This window comes from Taudactylus pleione, unplaced genomic scaffold (assembly GCF_031769625.1).
Source record: "Taudactylus pleione unplaced genomic scaffold, aTauple2 ptg000557l, whole genome shotgun sequence".
Taxonomy (NCBI): Eukaryota; Metazoa; Chordata; class Amphibia; order Anura; family Myobatrachidae; genus Taudactylus; species Taudactylus pleione.
In genome coordinates this window covers 1,642,936-1,658,596 of record NW_028284959.1, presented here as the reverse complement: position 1 = coordinate 1,658,596, position 15,661 = coordinate 1,642,936, and the positions used below count along the sequence as shown (strand labels likewise).

The 15,661-nt window shown below is 42.6% G+C and overlaps 1 protein-coding gene across 1 annotated transcript in view; it reads right to left on the bottom strand.

Moving 5' to 3' along the window:
• Window positions 1–2,327: 2,327 nt before the first annotated feature.
• Window positions 2,328–15,661, bottom strand: part of KLHL4 (kelch like family member 4) — a 243,846-nt gene continuing 230,512 nt past the window's right edge. Inside the window, exons 9-11 of the mRNA XM_088452902.1 lie at window positions 8,702–8,914; window positions 5,763–5,934; window positions 2,328–4,542 (exon numbers count right to left, since the gene is read on the bottom strand). Coding sequence (XP_088309028.1) covers window positions 4,483–4,542; window positions 5,763–5,934; window positions 8,702–8,914 — 445 coding nt within the window. The 3' untranslated portion in view covers window positions 2,328–4,482. The remainder of the gene's footprint in view (window positions 4,543–5,762; window positions 5,935–8,701; window positions 8,915–15,661) is intronic.

The window sequence follows — 15,661 nt, the reverse complement described above, 5'->3', positions numbered from 1 at the left end:
GTGTAGTGATGCTTGCACTGAGCAACTGCCAAGCATCCACTCAATGAGGATCTAAACAGTGTCTTTGTATTTTGTATTTAACCAGTATCAAAATTATTTACAGTACACTGATGTGCCAAAAGTGGGATAGTCATTTGTAAAGGTAATGGTAGGTGGCGTCATCGTACTGTGACATCTTGAAAATGGCTAGACCTGCATCAGTTTTAATCTAACAAATCGTAAGGCAGTTAAACAACGACTAGGCTGCTCATGGCAAGGTGACGTGAATTATCGGCGTTCAAAGGGGCAGTATAGTGGGTGCCCGATGGATGGGGCATTCCATTTTCCAGTTGTGCGGATATTCAACATTCCTCGATCTACGGTGGCACATGTGTACCAGGAATACCTCATGGAAGGCATTACCTTCCACTAAGGAATAGCACAGTGGCCAACCTTGGGTGCTTAAGGATCTTGACCAGCGGCATCTTTACAGAATTGTCCATGGTAACAGACAAGCGACACTGGCTTAAATCACATCCACATTCAATGCAGGAGGTACCAGACATCCAGACACATCCAGATATCCATCAGGCCAGTGCAGCGTTCTTTAGCTTCCATGGGTTATGGGAGCTGAAGACCCACCAGGGTGCCCCTGTTAACACTATGACATAGGACACAGCACCTCACCTGGGCTTGTGACATCATTAATTGGAGCCTGGAGAACTGGCAACATGTGGTGTAGTCCGATGAGTCACAGTTTCAGTTGTTTCAGGCTGTTGGTAGGGTTTGGGTGTGGCACAGACTCCATGGACCGTAGATGTCAACAAGGAACCATGCAGGGTGGCAGTGGTTCCATAATGGTGTGGGGATGTTCATGAGGCATCGGTTGGAATATTTATCAAATTTCTGAGCATCAAGTTATCCAATAAAATTAGTTTGGTTTTGTTTTCAATACAATAATAAGATTAATAATAAGAGGTTTATTATTGTATTTTTAGATACAATAATAAACCTCTTTATCTAATCATAAAGAAAACGAACTCTAATCCAATTTCTTAAAATGCATTTATTTCTTAAAACCATGCCCGAATGTCATTGACATATTGAGGAATGCAAACATGAGAGAGCTAGGTTATACAAACAGTGCCAAAATTCTTGACAAATTAACTGGTCAGTTGTTTAAAATAGCTCAGTAGACAATGAAAAATAAAAGACACGAATTTATAAAATAAAGAATGTATACAGTGCTGTATAATGATCCATCATTATGTAAACTCCATGCAGTTACAGGTGGATTTATTTTTTATTGACTATCAATGTGAGTTTTTGCTTTTATTCATGTGTTCAAGTTGCTGGTAGAATGGAAACATGCGTTGGTAATATTGTTGTATGGTTCACAGTACACAAATTTAAACTCAGTGAGGCAATGTATTTCAACATGGTCAGACTTAGGTCATAAATGATCACATATCAACAATAAGTGCTATTGGAATATCAGAGTATTACATTATGATATTCTAGCTGCCTACATTTGAATATTTCTGTTGGTGTTTTTATGTGGGGTGGTTTTATTTTATTTGTCTGTAGGTTTTTAAAGTGTCAGTGTGTAATTTGTGAACTAATTATCAACATATTTTACAGTTAGGACTTTTTGTTTTGCTTGGTTTGAGAATAACAAACAAAACTAATTAAATACCGTATATACTCGAGTATAAGCCGAGTTTTTCAGCACATTTTTTGTGCTGAAAAAGCACCCCCTCGGCTTATACTCGAGTCATGGCCGCATGGTACGCTGCTGAGTAGCGTACCATGCGGGCCAGACTGTGCCACTGTGACACAGCCTGCACCGCGTGTGTAGCGCTGACCGGACGGAGTTCGGTCAGCACTACACACTGCCAAACACACAGCCGCCGTAGCCGGCAGCTATGTGTTTGGTATAATCAGCAGCCGCTGAGAGTCTGGCAGACTCTCAGCGGCTACTGCTGCTCCCACTGCGGGTGCCACCTTCCGGCTCCCGCAGTGGGTAATGGGAGAGACGTCGTCATGACGACGTCTCTCCCATTATGCAAAGCGGCGGAGGAGCCTGTAGCAGCGTCGGGACCAGGAGCGGGGTTACAGGTAAGTGTTTGTTTTTTTTACATTTCTTTCTACTGGGGGGGGCTACTACCGGGGGGTACTACCAGGGGGGGATATCGCTACTGGGGACACTACCAGAGGGGGGGGATTAATAATGGGGGAACTACCAGGGGGGGGATGTTGCTACTGGTGGCACTACCAGGGAGGGGGGGAATACTGGGGGCACTACCAGGGGGGATGTTGCTACTGGGGGCACTACCAGGGGGGGTTAATACTGGGGGCTCTACCAGGGGGGGATATTGCTACTGGGGGCACTACCAGGGGGGGGATTAATACTGGGGGCACTACCAGGGGGGATATTGCTACTGGGGCACTACCAGGGGGGGTATTACTACTGGGGGCACTACCAGGGGGGCATATTACTACTGGGGGCACTACCAGGGGGGGATTACTACTGGGGGCACTACCAGGGGGGGATTACTACTGGGGACAGTACCAGGGGGGGATTACTACCAGTAGCTGCTGCATTTCCCACCCTAGGCTTACACTCGAGTCAATAAGTTTTCCCAGTTTTTCGTGGTAAAATTAGGTACCTCGGCTTATATTCAGGTCGACTTATACTCGAGTATATACGGTAAGCTGAATTTATAAGGAATAATTCTACATATTATGATGTTAAAAAGTTGTCGATTAAAATGTAACAATTTTTTTAATAAAAAAATTCAAGCAGTTGAAAGTAGCACATTTTTACATAAATCCTCTTACCTCCCAAAAAGTCTCAATGCTTTTTCTCTTAATCCATTTACCTTATTATCGCAGACAGTTCTATGAATTGAAACTATGGGAAATTTGTACCTATTTCTCTAGGTTGCTTTTTTCACATTTTTTTTATTTTTAAAATTACACTTTTTAAAATTCTTGATACTTCTTAAATAATTTTTTCTTAAATTGCTGGAAAATATATTATACAAAGGATAAGCAAGTTGAAGTCATGTTTTATTGGTTAAAATTAAAGATGTTTTTACAGAGATAACTTATTTGGTAACTCAAAGGTGAACCCTACACTGAAGAAAAGAGGAGTCTTAATAAATCAATAAATATAATTAAAATTGAATAAAAAGTGGAAAACACATTTTTTTCTACTAAAGGTTTAATCCTTACCTTATTTTACTAAGTTTCTCAGTAGATTTATACATACTGTATCTTCTATTTAGATTTTATGTCACTATAAATGGTTGTTTTGTATAAGATAAATTCATATTGCAAATGTAAACCCTATAATTAGTTATTGTTATAAATGATGAGACATAAAACAAATGTCACAATACTAAAGGGAATGTATTTCACATTAACTGGCTGTAAAAAAAGACATTCACTATTTGTGCTGACCAGGTAAAATAAAAAAATTAGAATAATACAAAACCATTAATTAGATAACATTTTGGTTAAATTGGAATTTAGAAATAACTAGTAACATTGCTTTGCAAAATCTTTGTCTGCTTTTTTCTTTTACATTTTTTTTGTTTTATTTTCAGTAAATTGTGAAATTATACATCTGCTGAAAAATTATCTTCTGTCTTTTTGTCACTTCCAGTTCTGTCAGACATTTGTCTCCATATAAGCACCATACTATTTTTCTAACTGGACTTCAGTGTAATTAACGCAGGCCATTTGAAAGCACATATAACAGAGATACATTTTTATATTTCAAACTCAGATTAATTAATTTGAAGTTTTTTGCTGATGCAAAAGTTTTTTGTTTTTTTTAAATGCTCTTTGCTGAGCGATTTCTTGTTATTTTCTGTAATAGAATACTTTTTACTGGAGCATAATTAAAAACAAATTTATAAAACAAAATCACATTATTTTTTCCCAGTCCAGAAAAAAACATGTCCCTCTTGTGCTATAAATCAGTAGTGCCAACATATCAAAAGAAGAATATCAACATTCAAATCTTATCGCCTGTATTGACTGATGTAATTTTTATATACTTTCTGTTTCTAATAAAAAATACCCCCCTTCTAGTTCACATTTTACACAACGAGATATATTAAAATATAAGTTGCCTTCAATTGTAGGCATATCTTTTCAGATGGTACATAAAATATATTTAAAAGACAAACTTTTGGTATTCTGTAAATGTGAAATGTAGTGATCTGCTATCACTTGGTTTCTTAGTTTTTTTCTTATGCATTTTTAGTGTAACTCAGAGTTTACAGCATATAAAATGGCAGTTGTAGTAATTTGCACATTTCCAGAAAAGTTTCTAGATGCCAATATGGCCACACCACGTGGTGGCGATGAAACTGAAGTCCGTGAAGAAAAGCAGGAGAGATCCCGTTAATTCTGTCAATAATGCAGATTTAGTCCCACTAATGGCCTTTGTCCATTTTCTGCTGTTGTTTCCAGCTACATAACTAAAACATCTTATGGCAGTTTTATCACAACAATACAAGATCCAGCCCGTCCAATATTCAGTGAGACGTCCTGTAAAACAAAGGCAGCAAATAGTAAAAGTGCTACATGCTTCATATATTACAAAGTGGCTGACACATATAAAAATATAGTTAAAACATATTTTTAAGATTTTATTTGAATGCTCACTTTGCAAACAAAATGTTACATTGAAACAATCCTCAACTTTACCATAAGAGGGCGCCAGATATAAACATTTGGAACAGCGAGAACCAGTCAAATGATTTCAAATGTTCAATAGTGACAGATTCACAAGATGCAAAATTCTAACTAACATGTAAGTCTTGATTAATATGAAATGCCCATTTGTAACATTGATTCATTTACTGCTCGGAACTTAATAATTATAATGTTGGTTATTATTATTAATAATAAGGGTATTTATTGTCAGGGGATTTCATCTGGTAACACAAATCCTATTTCTGCTGTCAGCTTTAGTTGTAATTCATCTGATGGAGAATTCAAATTGCTAGAATGAATAGATTCACAGTGGCAGGTCAACGCTTCTGACATCGGATATGATGTGTCTGTGGGGAGAGGCGGTTGAGGAACTCAGACACTAATTGTCAGAGAGAGGTGCCTATCAGTATCAGAAAAGCACAGGTGAGCGAATGTTGCAGCAAAATTTTGCATAAATCTTGCAAGTCAGTTACTTTGCAGGTATGAGGCATTACGGATACATAATGTTTGGGCTTTTTGTACAGTATTTTTAATTCTGCATTTAGACCTTATGAGTGGAGCAGGGATACTGGACAGTCCATTTATTCTAAAGTATGGGTGGGTTAAGGTAAGACTGGAAATCGCTTAAGGTCAAATACCACAGGAAAAAACCCCATACATTTATTTCAATTTTTTGCTCATCCCGAGTGACACAATGCTTAAAAATGGTTAAACAGCTCTCGGCTACAAATGAATGATGAATAAATGTTTTCAGCATTTTATTCTTTGTTCTCTGGTGTTTTGGGTGGTTTTGCAGCCCCTGTTATACAGCTTCTGGTTTTATTGTATTTTAATCATTTGTTTTAGTATTGTCAACTGGGTCCTAATTTTCTTTGATCTATTTTATGTAAATGGATGCAGCATTTCCTTTGGGTGATTTTGCAAGCAAGCTGGGGGATATTTTGTATTTATTTGTAGTGTTCAAAATACTTAACAAAATAGACAAGCATTATTAGAGATGCGCATTTTATCATGTGGAAATGGGCCGAGAGAGGTGAATGCGTTTTACATACCTGTGTCCACTCATTGGTTTGTGTGTCATAAGACTCCACAGTGCTAAGATAAGTTTGTCCATCATATCCGCCCACAGCGTACAATCTGTCCCCAAGTGCGCAAACTCCAACTGCATCACGAGGGACGCTCAGAGGGGCTACTGTCGTCCAGTTATCAGTTTTAGGATCATACCTTTAAACAACAGTATTTTGTTACCAATGTCTTTTAAAAAAATGTATTGTATATTTAAGCTCATAATATTACAACATTTATTCACCTTTTATCCTGCAAAATCCTACAGGTATATTTCCTCTGTATTAAGAATGGGTAATCCATTAGATTTGAGCTACCAAGTGTTAGCTGAGTCAGAGGTTATGTATCAAAGTGTGTTGTAAGAACCTTCAACTAAATGCAGTTTACAAACACAAAGGGCCTCATTCAGTGATGGATGGTATTGTGCAGTTGCAAGGAAATGGCTGTGCAATACCGTCTAACAACATGTAAATGCAGCAGATATCTAGAGGAAACAGACACCTCCCGCATTGCATTTGCGATCCGAGCGCAGCATCCATAAACGCTGCTTCAGATCGCCATCGCAACCATCAGGTGCGATGGTTGCTGCTTTGGTGGCCGGCCAAGCTGCTGCATAAACTGAGACCTACTCAGACTGGCCGATGGACATGGACAGCCGGATCCAGGAAGTCTGTGTCCGTCGATGCAGACCCTAGGCTAGTCATGCCCCCGTTTTGGAGAACGTTTCCGGTCGATGCCCCCAAAATGCCACAGCATGTCAGTCATGCTGCAGATAAGGAGGGCCTGCATGCAGGACCCGTTCTGTACATGTGCACTAAGTGTCCTGCACCTGCGCAGACCCACAAACACGTACGCTAACATCTGAAGTCAGCCCGCCACAGAACCTGTGCAATTAATACAGTATGTGTCCCTGAATAAAGTTATATCATATCCTATGCATATCGGCTGCTTTCCACTGACTGGAGAGGTGTAACTGGGTGCCGGTTACACAGAATAAATGTGTTGGGGACATGTTAATCAGTGCTTACACAAAGTTGTGTCTGATCCTGAGTTGTGTGTAAGCAGATATCAGTTCGATATCCATCGGATGGATGGGCCTGGTGCAAATTCTGACGATAGTGACAGCGCCTGCTCTCGTGAGCAGATGGTTGTGGGCAGTGTTGGACTGGGGGCATGAAGGGCCCACCAGGGGAAGTCAGTGGTAGAGGCCCATGGTTAGAGGGTGTGGCCAGCCTCCAGACACTTGGCTAATCATTATAGAGGATATAGCCTGCAGACAACATGAACACTACAGTGCATGGTCTGTTCATCCATGTTCCTGCTCTATCAGGTAACTGACTCCACAATAGAGTAATAATGTTTCATTCAAGTGCACTCTCTGAAACCTGACACTAGAGGAGGAGGTGGGGCCCACCAGGATTTTCCCCTGTACCCCTGTGGACCAGTCCGACAATACGGTCTCAGAGGTGTGTCCAAATCTGAACACCGGCAGAGGTTTGCATGAGATGCAGGGAGTGGCCAGAATTGCAAACGCATTTTGCGCAACTGGGAACCACCCCCTCTCTACAAATGTCTCCTGGAAAACAAAATGAAAAAAAGTAACTGTACTACTGTATCTTTCTATGTGATGGATGACATTTAATCATAGATGCAGGCTACTTCTATCTGAAAGTTACGGGCTCAGCCCTATCTGTCTCTGATATAGGGGCCTATTCATCAACACTAAAATAACGTTTTTAAGAACATTTTTCTTAAATAACGTTATTTTGATATTCATGAACAGACTTAACACAGGAGATCTCACAGATATCTCCTTGCTAAGTTCCCCTGCGTTAATTTCCACACTCCCCATACATTAGTACATTAGTATGGGGATGTGGAAATTATGGTATTCATCAAATTCCAAAAATTATCAAGTTTCAGAATTTGATGCAGTTACTATTCGCCACTGTGAGGTGGCGAATAGCAGAATCCACTTACCTGTATCAGCGTGTGCAGGTCCCCCGACGAGTCCCTCCGGCGCTCTGCTCCGTCCTCAGGCTCCGGAGGCTGGTCTGTCATGTAGCTCCCCAGCAGAGCACAAGAAAGTTTAGAAAAAGAAAAAAAATGTTGTTTTTTTTTGCTAATCTGTCATGTGGTCTGCTGGGAAACCACATGACAGACCAGCAGGACGGAGCCAGAGGCTGCTGCGCGGACAGGTAAGTCGGGGGGGGGGGAAGGTGAGCGGAGGGGGGTGGAGGGGATCGGGGGGGTACGAAACTTAACGCATCTGTAGGCAGTGCTGCGCATGCGCTGGTTTTACAGATGTAACAGCACATGCGCAGCACTGTTTCCAGACGCGATAAGGTAGTGTAGAGAGAAAAAAGTATCTATTTCCCGAAAAGCTGTCATCGCAAAAATGACAGCTTTTCGGAATAGATATTTATGGAGAGGTGGAATGATGAATTCCACCTATAATTAGCTAGAACTCCATGAGAGCTCTAAAGCTAATTATCTCCAGAGAATTTTTATGTTTAATGAATAGGACCCATAGAACGAGTCCAGCGCCAGTTTGTGTAGAGTAGGTTGTGCGCTTTTACCCTGCAGTTTCTCAAAAAGCACCTGCGCACATATGCACCTACTGCACGCAGATTTGGGCATTTCTGCCACTTACGCCCGTCAGCACTACAAATTGTGGTCCCTCCATCTTACTGCAGATGTGTAATATCCCAATAAGTATTGGACAGGGGATTGTTTTGAAGGTAAACTCTTCATTATTGTTATTATCATTATAACTAAATGTTCAGTACCAGTCTCAGATAATACAATTACCCTGAATGTAGCAATACTGTACTTTGTAGATCTGAGACTTTCCTGCTTCTGTTTCATTCATCCTAGCAGGAAGCAGAGATCAGTTCATCCCTCCGCCAGCAATAAAGCCTCTCACCTCTCCACGCAGTCCGACAGCCTGGAACAATGGTTTGATGCTGGTGCATCGTGGCCCCCGACAGCGTACAGAAATCCATTGTATGTTGCGACTCCTACGCCTCCCCTCCTTTTTGACATGGGGGCACAAATGCTCCATTTGTTCGTGTGCGGATCAAAACACTCTATGGATTTTAAACAAGAGCTGCCATCTCTCCCCCCTACGGCATATAATCTGAGGAATAAAACACATTTACATGACATCAAAGACTAGAAAAACATTAGTTCAGTAATGTACCAATAGATACATTAGGTCACGTTATTCACCACTGTACAATGGTGCATTAATCGCTCGATATGAATTACTCAGCTATAAAGGTATTATGTAGGTGAGTTATACAATTTAAAAAGGTCAAATAAAATGTGCAATTTTGAGTTACGTTCTTATATCTTTAATGCTCTTCAACCTAAACTACTGCATAAACGAAAGAGGTAAAACAGCGAGACACCTATACAGGGCTATACCTAGGGGTGTTCACGCAGGGATCCGTGGGCAGCACGGCTAACACGGCACTGCCCTTGCTTCTGGATAGCAGGGTGCCTGGAACAGTACCTTGCAGCCAGTATTTGCTGTGGCAGTGCCATCTGTAGTGTTCTAAGGATGCTACAAGCAGGCACCTTGCCATGTGTACAGGGGTTTGGGTACCCAATCAAGGTGGTCAGGATGCCAGTGGTCAGAATACAGACAGCTGCATTTCGACAGTCCGAATCCTGATACTGCTGCCTGGATTCCGGTGCCGGTATTCTGAGTGTGATGAAGAAAACAGAGAGCAGTTAATTTAACAGCAACATTAGGTGGGTACCCCCTGAAGATAGGAAAATGCCACTGGCACCACGATTGGGTATGACAGGCGGTGTTGATCAGCAATTTCCGCCATACTGAACATGAGCTAATAGCCGCTCCTGGCTGCCAGCACAAACGGATAACTGTCTACATAGAATAGAACAATTCTATAGATACATTGGCGTAAAGGTCTTTAGTAGTATAAAGGATCCTGCTAGACTTTGTTTAAAAGTTCAATGTGATTAGTCACAGACTGTGGGCCTCATTTACTAATGAGTTTTATCACCAAAACGAGTAATAGATGTCACTGTGTATGATTAATGGTGCTCCAGCCAATCAGCTACCAACTGTCACTGTGTAAATAATGGTGCTCCAGCCAATCAGCTCCCAACTGTCACTGTGTATACAATGGTGCTCCAGCCAATCACCTCCCAATTGTCAACTGTTAGAAAAATGACAGTTGGGAGCTGATTGGCTCGAGCACCATTTATCATACACAGTGACAGTTGGGAGCTGATTGGCTGGAGCACCATTATCATACACAGTGACAGTTGGGAGCTGATTGGCTGGAGCACCATTTATCATACACAGTGACAGTTGGGAGCTGATTGGCTGGAGCACCATTATCATACACAGTGACAGTTGGGGGCTGATTGGCTGGAGCACCATTTATCATACACAGTGACAGTTGGGAGCTGATTGGCTGGAGCACCATTTATCATACACAGTGACAGTTGGGAGGTGATTGGCTGGAGCACCATATATCATACACAGTGACAGTTGGGAGTTGATTGGCTGGAGCACCATTTATCATACACAGTGACAGTTGGGAGGTGATTGGCTGGAGCACTATTTATCATACACAGTGACAGTTGGGAGCTGATTGGCTGGAGCACCATTTATCATACACAGTGACAGATGGGAGCTGATTGGCTGGAGCACCATTTATCATACACAGTGACAGTAGGGAGGTGATTGGCTGGAGCACCATTTATCATACACAGTGACAGTTGGGAGGTGATTGGAAAGAGAACCATTTATCATACACAGTGACAGTTGGGTGGTGATTGGTTGGAGCACCATTTATCATACACAGTGACAGTTGGGAGGTGTTTGGCTGGAGCACCATTATCATACACAGTGACAGTAGGGAGCTGATTTGCTGGAGCACCATTTATCATACACAGTGACAGTTGGGAGCTGATTGGCTGGAGCACCATTTATCATACACAGTGATAGTTGGGAGCTGATTGGCTGGAGCACCATTACCATACACAGTGACAGTTGGGAGGTGATTGGCTGGAGCACCATTTATCATACACAGTGACAGTTGGGAGGTGTTTGGCTGGAGCACCATTTATCATACACAGTGATAGTTGGGAGGTGATTGGCTGGAGCACCATTATCATACACAGTGACAGTTGGGAGGTGATTGGCTGGAGCACCATTATCATACACAGTGACAGTAGGGAGCTGATTTGCTGGAGCACCATTTATCATACACAGTGACAGTTGGGAGCTGATTGGCTGGAGCACCATTTATCATACACAGTGATAGTTGGGAGCTGATTGGCTGGAGCACTATTACCATACACAGTGACAGTTGGGAGGTGATTGGCTGGAGCACCATTTATCATACACAGTGACAGTTGGGAGGTGTTTGGCTGGAGCACCATTTATCATACACAGTGATAGTTGGGAGGTGATTGGCTGGAGCACCATTATCATACACAGTGACAGTTGGGAGGTGATTGGCTGGAGCACCATTTATCATACACAGTGACAGTTGGGAGGTGATTGGCTGGAGCACCATTATCATACACAGTGACATTTATCACTCGTTTTGGTTATCAAACTCACTAGTAAATGGGGCTCTGTGTAAGCAAACATGGTGTATTTGTAAATAATGTAAAAAAATGGAATTATGTAAATAATTTCTGGGTTTAGTCAGGGAAGGTTACAGCCATAGCGCAATTAACTTTGGAAATCAGGCAAGTGCACAGACCTGCTGTACATTAACGGGGATTATGTATAGTTTCAGTCTAAATACCATCTATTGGATTTGCTGACTTTCCAAACTCCTGTACACAAAGGGCCTGATTCAGCAAGGATCGCTATTCTGCTAATACGCACGCATCAACGGTGATATGCAAATGATTGCATTCTCATGGTGTTCGCAGCCTAACATAAGGATGCCCACTCCCCCTTACTCACATCCATATACTTTAACAATATAGCAAAATAATCAGTAACACAGAGTAACATCGGACCCATACACACAGGTAAGGCAGGTCAGACCTCACTCAGGAACTGCTAACTTCAGCGCACGCTATGAGGCCTCAGGCTGCATGTGGTATCGCAGTGGCTAATTTATGCACACCCCAGCAACGCCGTTGAAACTAGAGATGTGTGGTTCGGTTCTCCAGAAATCTGAATCCACCCGAATTTCGTGAATCCGGGTAAATCCGAGTCGCGGTTCTAATCGCCTGAGGAGATCCGTGTAAATCCGGGTCGCGGTTCTGATCTTTTTGCGGTTTGGAATTCGGATTTTAAATCCGAATTTCAGGTTTTGGATTGCATAAAGTACATGATTTTACTTGTTTTTAAAACTCTTTATCTATTTTTTATTTAAAAAAACCTAAAACACTTGAGGGTGGTTTGCCAAACCAAATCCAGATCCAAAACCTTGAAGGAGATACAGATCCAAAACCAAAACACGGAGGTCGGCGCACATCCCTAGTTGAAACGCTCTAGCACGCCTGCGTTTGCCCGAACACCCCCCTGTTACCACCCACAAACAGCTCTTCCTGTCAATCACTCTGCGATGGGTTTGGTTCGAGCATGCTTAGTGCGAAACAATCGGCCGATTGCGTGCGTATTAGAGTCCCAAGGTGGAAATTTCCTATATTTCAGTATTTCCGTATCATCAAGTACTGAAGTGAGTCAGGCGACCTTTTAATGAATAGCTTATGTCCCTGGGATAAATGACGTGTCTGTGACACTATTACTGTCACGGTGCAGGCGGAATGCGGGCTCGGAATTGCGCATGCTATAAGTATACATGAAGGACATATGAAAGACAGCTCAGCTGCGGCTCGGAGAAAACAAGCTGAGAAAAAAAAAAAGTGCTGTAATCGCATTTCAGGAAAACTGCTTAGTGCCGAAACGCTTCACTGATTTTTAAATAACCTCAAAACTGTCATATATTTAGCCTCGTTTTTCAGGTCGGGAAATGTCCTCAGCGGATAACTGTACAGTATGTTCAGCCTCTGAGTGATTGCATTAGGTGCTCTCTATTCCTGTCATTCACTAACAACCATATCAGCTCAGTAGGGTCATTCATAGACTTAGTGCAACTGGGCCAAATGCGCCATTTCAGTGATTGGGTTAGGAGAGGAGAGAGACCGTGTGCTCTCAATGTATTTACAATCATCATAACTTTCTCAACACCACCAGAATGTCGACAGTTATGATGTAGACATGCTTATAATGTTGACATATGCAAAATGTCAACTTGGCCAAAATGTGGACATATATGTCGACATAGAGAAAATGTCAGCATTAGCATTGGGGTTTAGGTTAGCGTAAGGGTTAGGCGATAGGGTATTAGCAGTAGGGAAACTTTAATGGCTGGTGGCATTAAGCCCCTCCTGGTACCCATGGCTAGTGGGTATTGTTTCAGAGTAATCATTTTAAAATACAATATCCGCTCTCTTAGCACCACAAGTGTTGACCCTCTATAATTATATATGACATCAGTGTGCCGCATCTAAAGAACAAACATTTATCATCCTATTCTGCCAAAGATGTTTAATAGTGGAGAAGTAATAGCAAATCTTCTTATTCTTCTAATCTGATGTAAACCAAACAGTACATAGAAAATAAAGCTCCCGATGCAAAGTGAGTTCATTCCGATAAGTCTGCCTACTTAATGGACAGGCAGCCAATCAGAAGTGGTCTATCATCAGCTTCAGTGTACGGGCCTGAAGACCGTTCAGGTCAGTTTCAGGTCAGTTTTCTGGCCGCCCAAATCTCGGACTAACAGACTGCAGAGCTGCTGCAGAGACAGAAGGGGGAGCAGTCTACCTGCTGCGTTTCAGTGTCTGGGGAAAATTGGGGAAGTCACCTCTGCTCTGTAAGTTTGTAATTGTGATTGTTATTTTGTGGGTCGTCCCCCCCCCCCACCCCAAACTAAAGTCTTGGGTCTATTTACTAAGCCTCGGATGGAGATCAAGTTAACGGAGATAAAGTACCAGCCAATCAGCTCCTAACTGCCATGTCATGATGTCATGATGTCATGGGCTGTGTTTGAAAAATGACAGATACTGTAGGAGCTGATTGGTGGGGACTTTATCTCTGTTCACTTTCTCTCTGTCCAAGGCTTAGTACATAGACCCCATAGTATGTTTAGCTGTACAGGCTTAGGATCAATTTGTGTTATTTGTATCCTGCCTAAAATCTAACTGCAAGGTCTCAAATGCTGCTTTACTACAACGTGTCACCGTCCACCCTAGGAGGAGGCTTTCTTTACCCGACTTCACCACAAGGCCATTAACCTTATCTGATGGGAAGAAAGCACTTCAACATGTATGTAACATGTACCAGTATCATGCATAGCGGCCGTGCTCTATGGGAGCGTGATGGGGACAATGTAGAAGGAATTCAATAATGTCTCCCCTGCACTAGTAATAATGCTATAATGCTACAGTACCTGCCACCCCAACTCACATCCGATCACTACCGCAAGTTATGATGAATGATGTTTTGTAGCTGATGGGCGCTGGCTCTCTCTTCCATGGTCTCAGCCCTTGCTGGTTGGACTCTGGGCCTGATTCAGAGGTGCTTGCAAAAAGCAAGCGCTCGCTCTGAATCAGGGCGGGCGCATGTTTTTTTAGTTGCGGCCTCTTGGCCGCTCGCATAGCTGTGGGTTACCACCCACGGCTATTGCGAGCGGCCATGATGATAGTCATCGGGCTTGTGACGAGACCCTTGTGGTAGGGTCTCATGGCCGCAAGCCCCAGAGAGCTTCTGGCTCAAAAAGAGCCGGAAGCTTTCCAACTGACATCACTGGTGATGTCAGTGGGGCTGCCCACGAACGGCAGGCGTTCGCATGGGCCTACAAAATGGGGCGAGCTGTCTATCAACATCGACAGCTGCCCCTTTTGTAGTGAGTCCAGGAGCGAGTGCTTTTTGCGCTCAGTCCGGGGCTCGCGCACGCGCAGTGTCTGAATCAGGCCCTCTGTTCCCAGTGGCACCAGTAGTAGTCACTGCATCAAGCCAAAAACAGAAGTGGGTAAAGTTTGAGTTGTTATGGGGCAAACACACAGTCAGATAAAAAGGACGATATAAACAATAACGACATCATTTATCGTTTGATCGTTTATATCGTCCTTTTTTTAAACCCCTCCAGCGACCAGACGATGGTCGATGAGCTGGCACGGATGGTCGATATCGATATTGACCATCGACCGTGCATGCAGGCTGACCTGGTCGATATCAATCAGGTTAGCCTGTTTACTAAATCATTACGTCGTTTGGGGGTTGGTGCATGTTGCTGAATGTTCAATATCGAACATCCAGCACATGCAGGACGATCAGACAAGGATATCTGATCGTCCTGTGTGTGCGGCCAATGAAATTGATACCATGCATGCTCTCCTGGGTGTCACATTTTTGGGACCTATTATTTAAATGTTCAGTGACAGTAAACGGGAGCCAGTTCTGGCTGCTGCACATACAGTAGAGAGAGATTTCCATCTTAGTGGGGTTTCATTTGTCTACCTAGCATAAAGCACATCGGAAGTATAACATGTTCACATTCTCAGCACACCTTTAGGTGACGATAAAAGATGCCATATCTAGAGCCAGCGCTCCTTCCATTTTCTCTCTATGGGTTTTGTGAGTCACAAGACTTATTGTTCCAGGTATTCATCCTCATCTGGTGACTGATTCCTGGCCTCCTGTCCCTTATCTCACCCTGTACGCATGCTGTGTGTATACATAACATGGCTGCATCTGATAACTTCTCTTTATCCAAATTTATTACTCTGTAAAACCTAAAGAGAGCTGGTCACCCCCGCATAAAGCAGCAGTGTATTTATAACATAAATCAGTGACAGAAAGAGTATCTAATCGCTG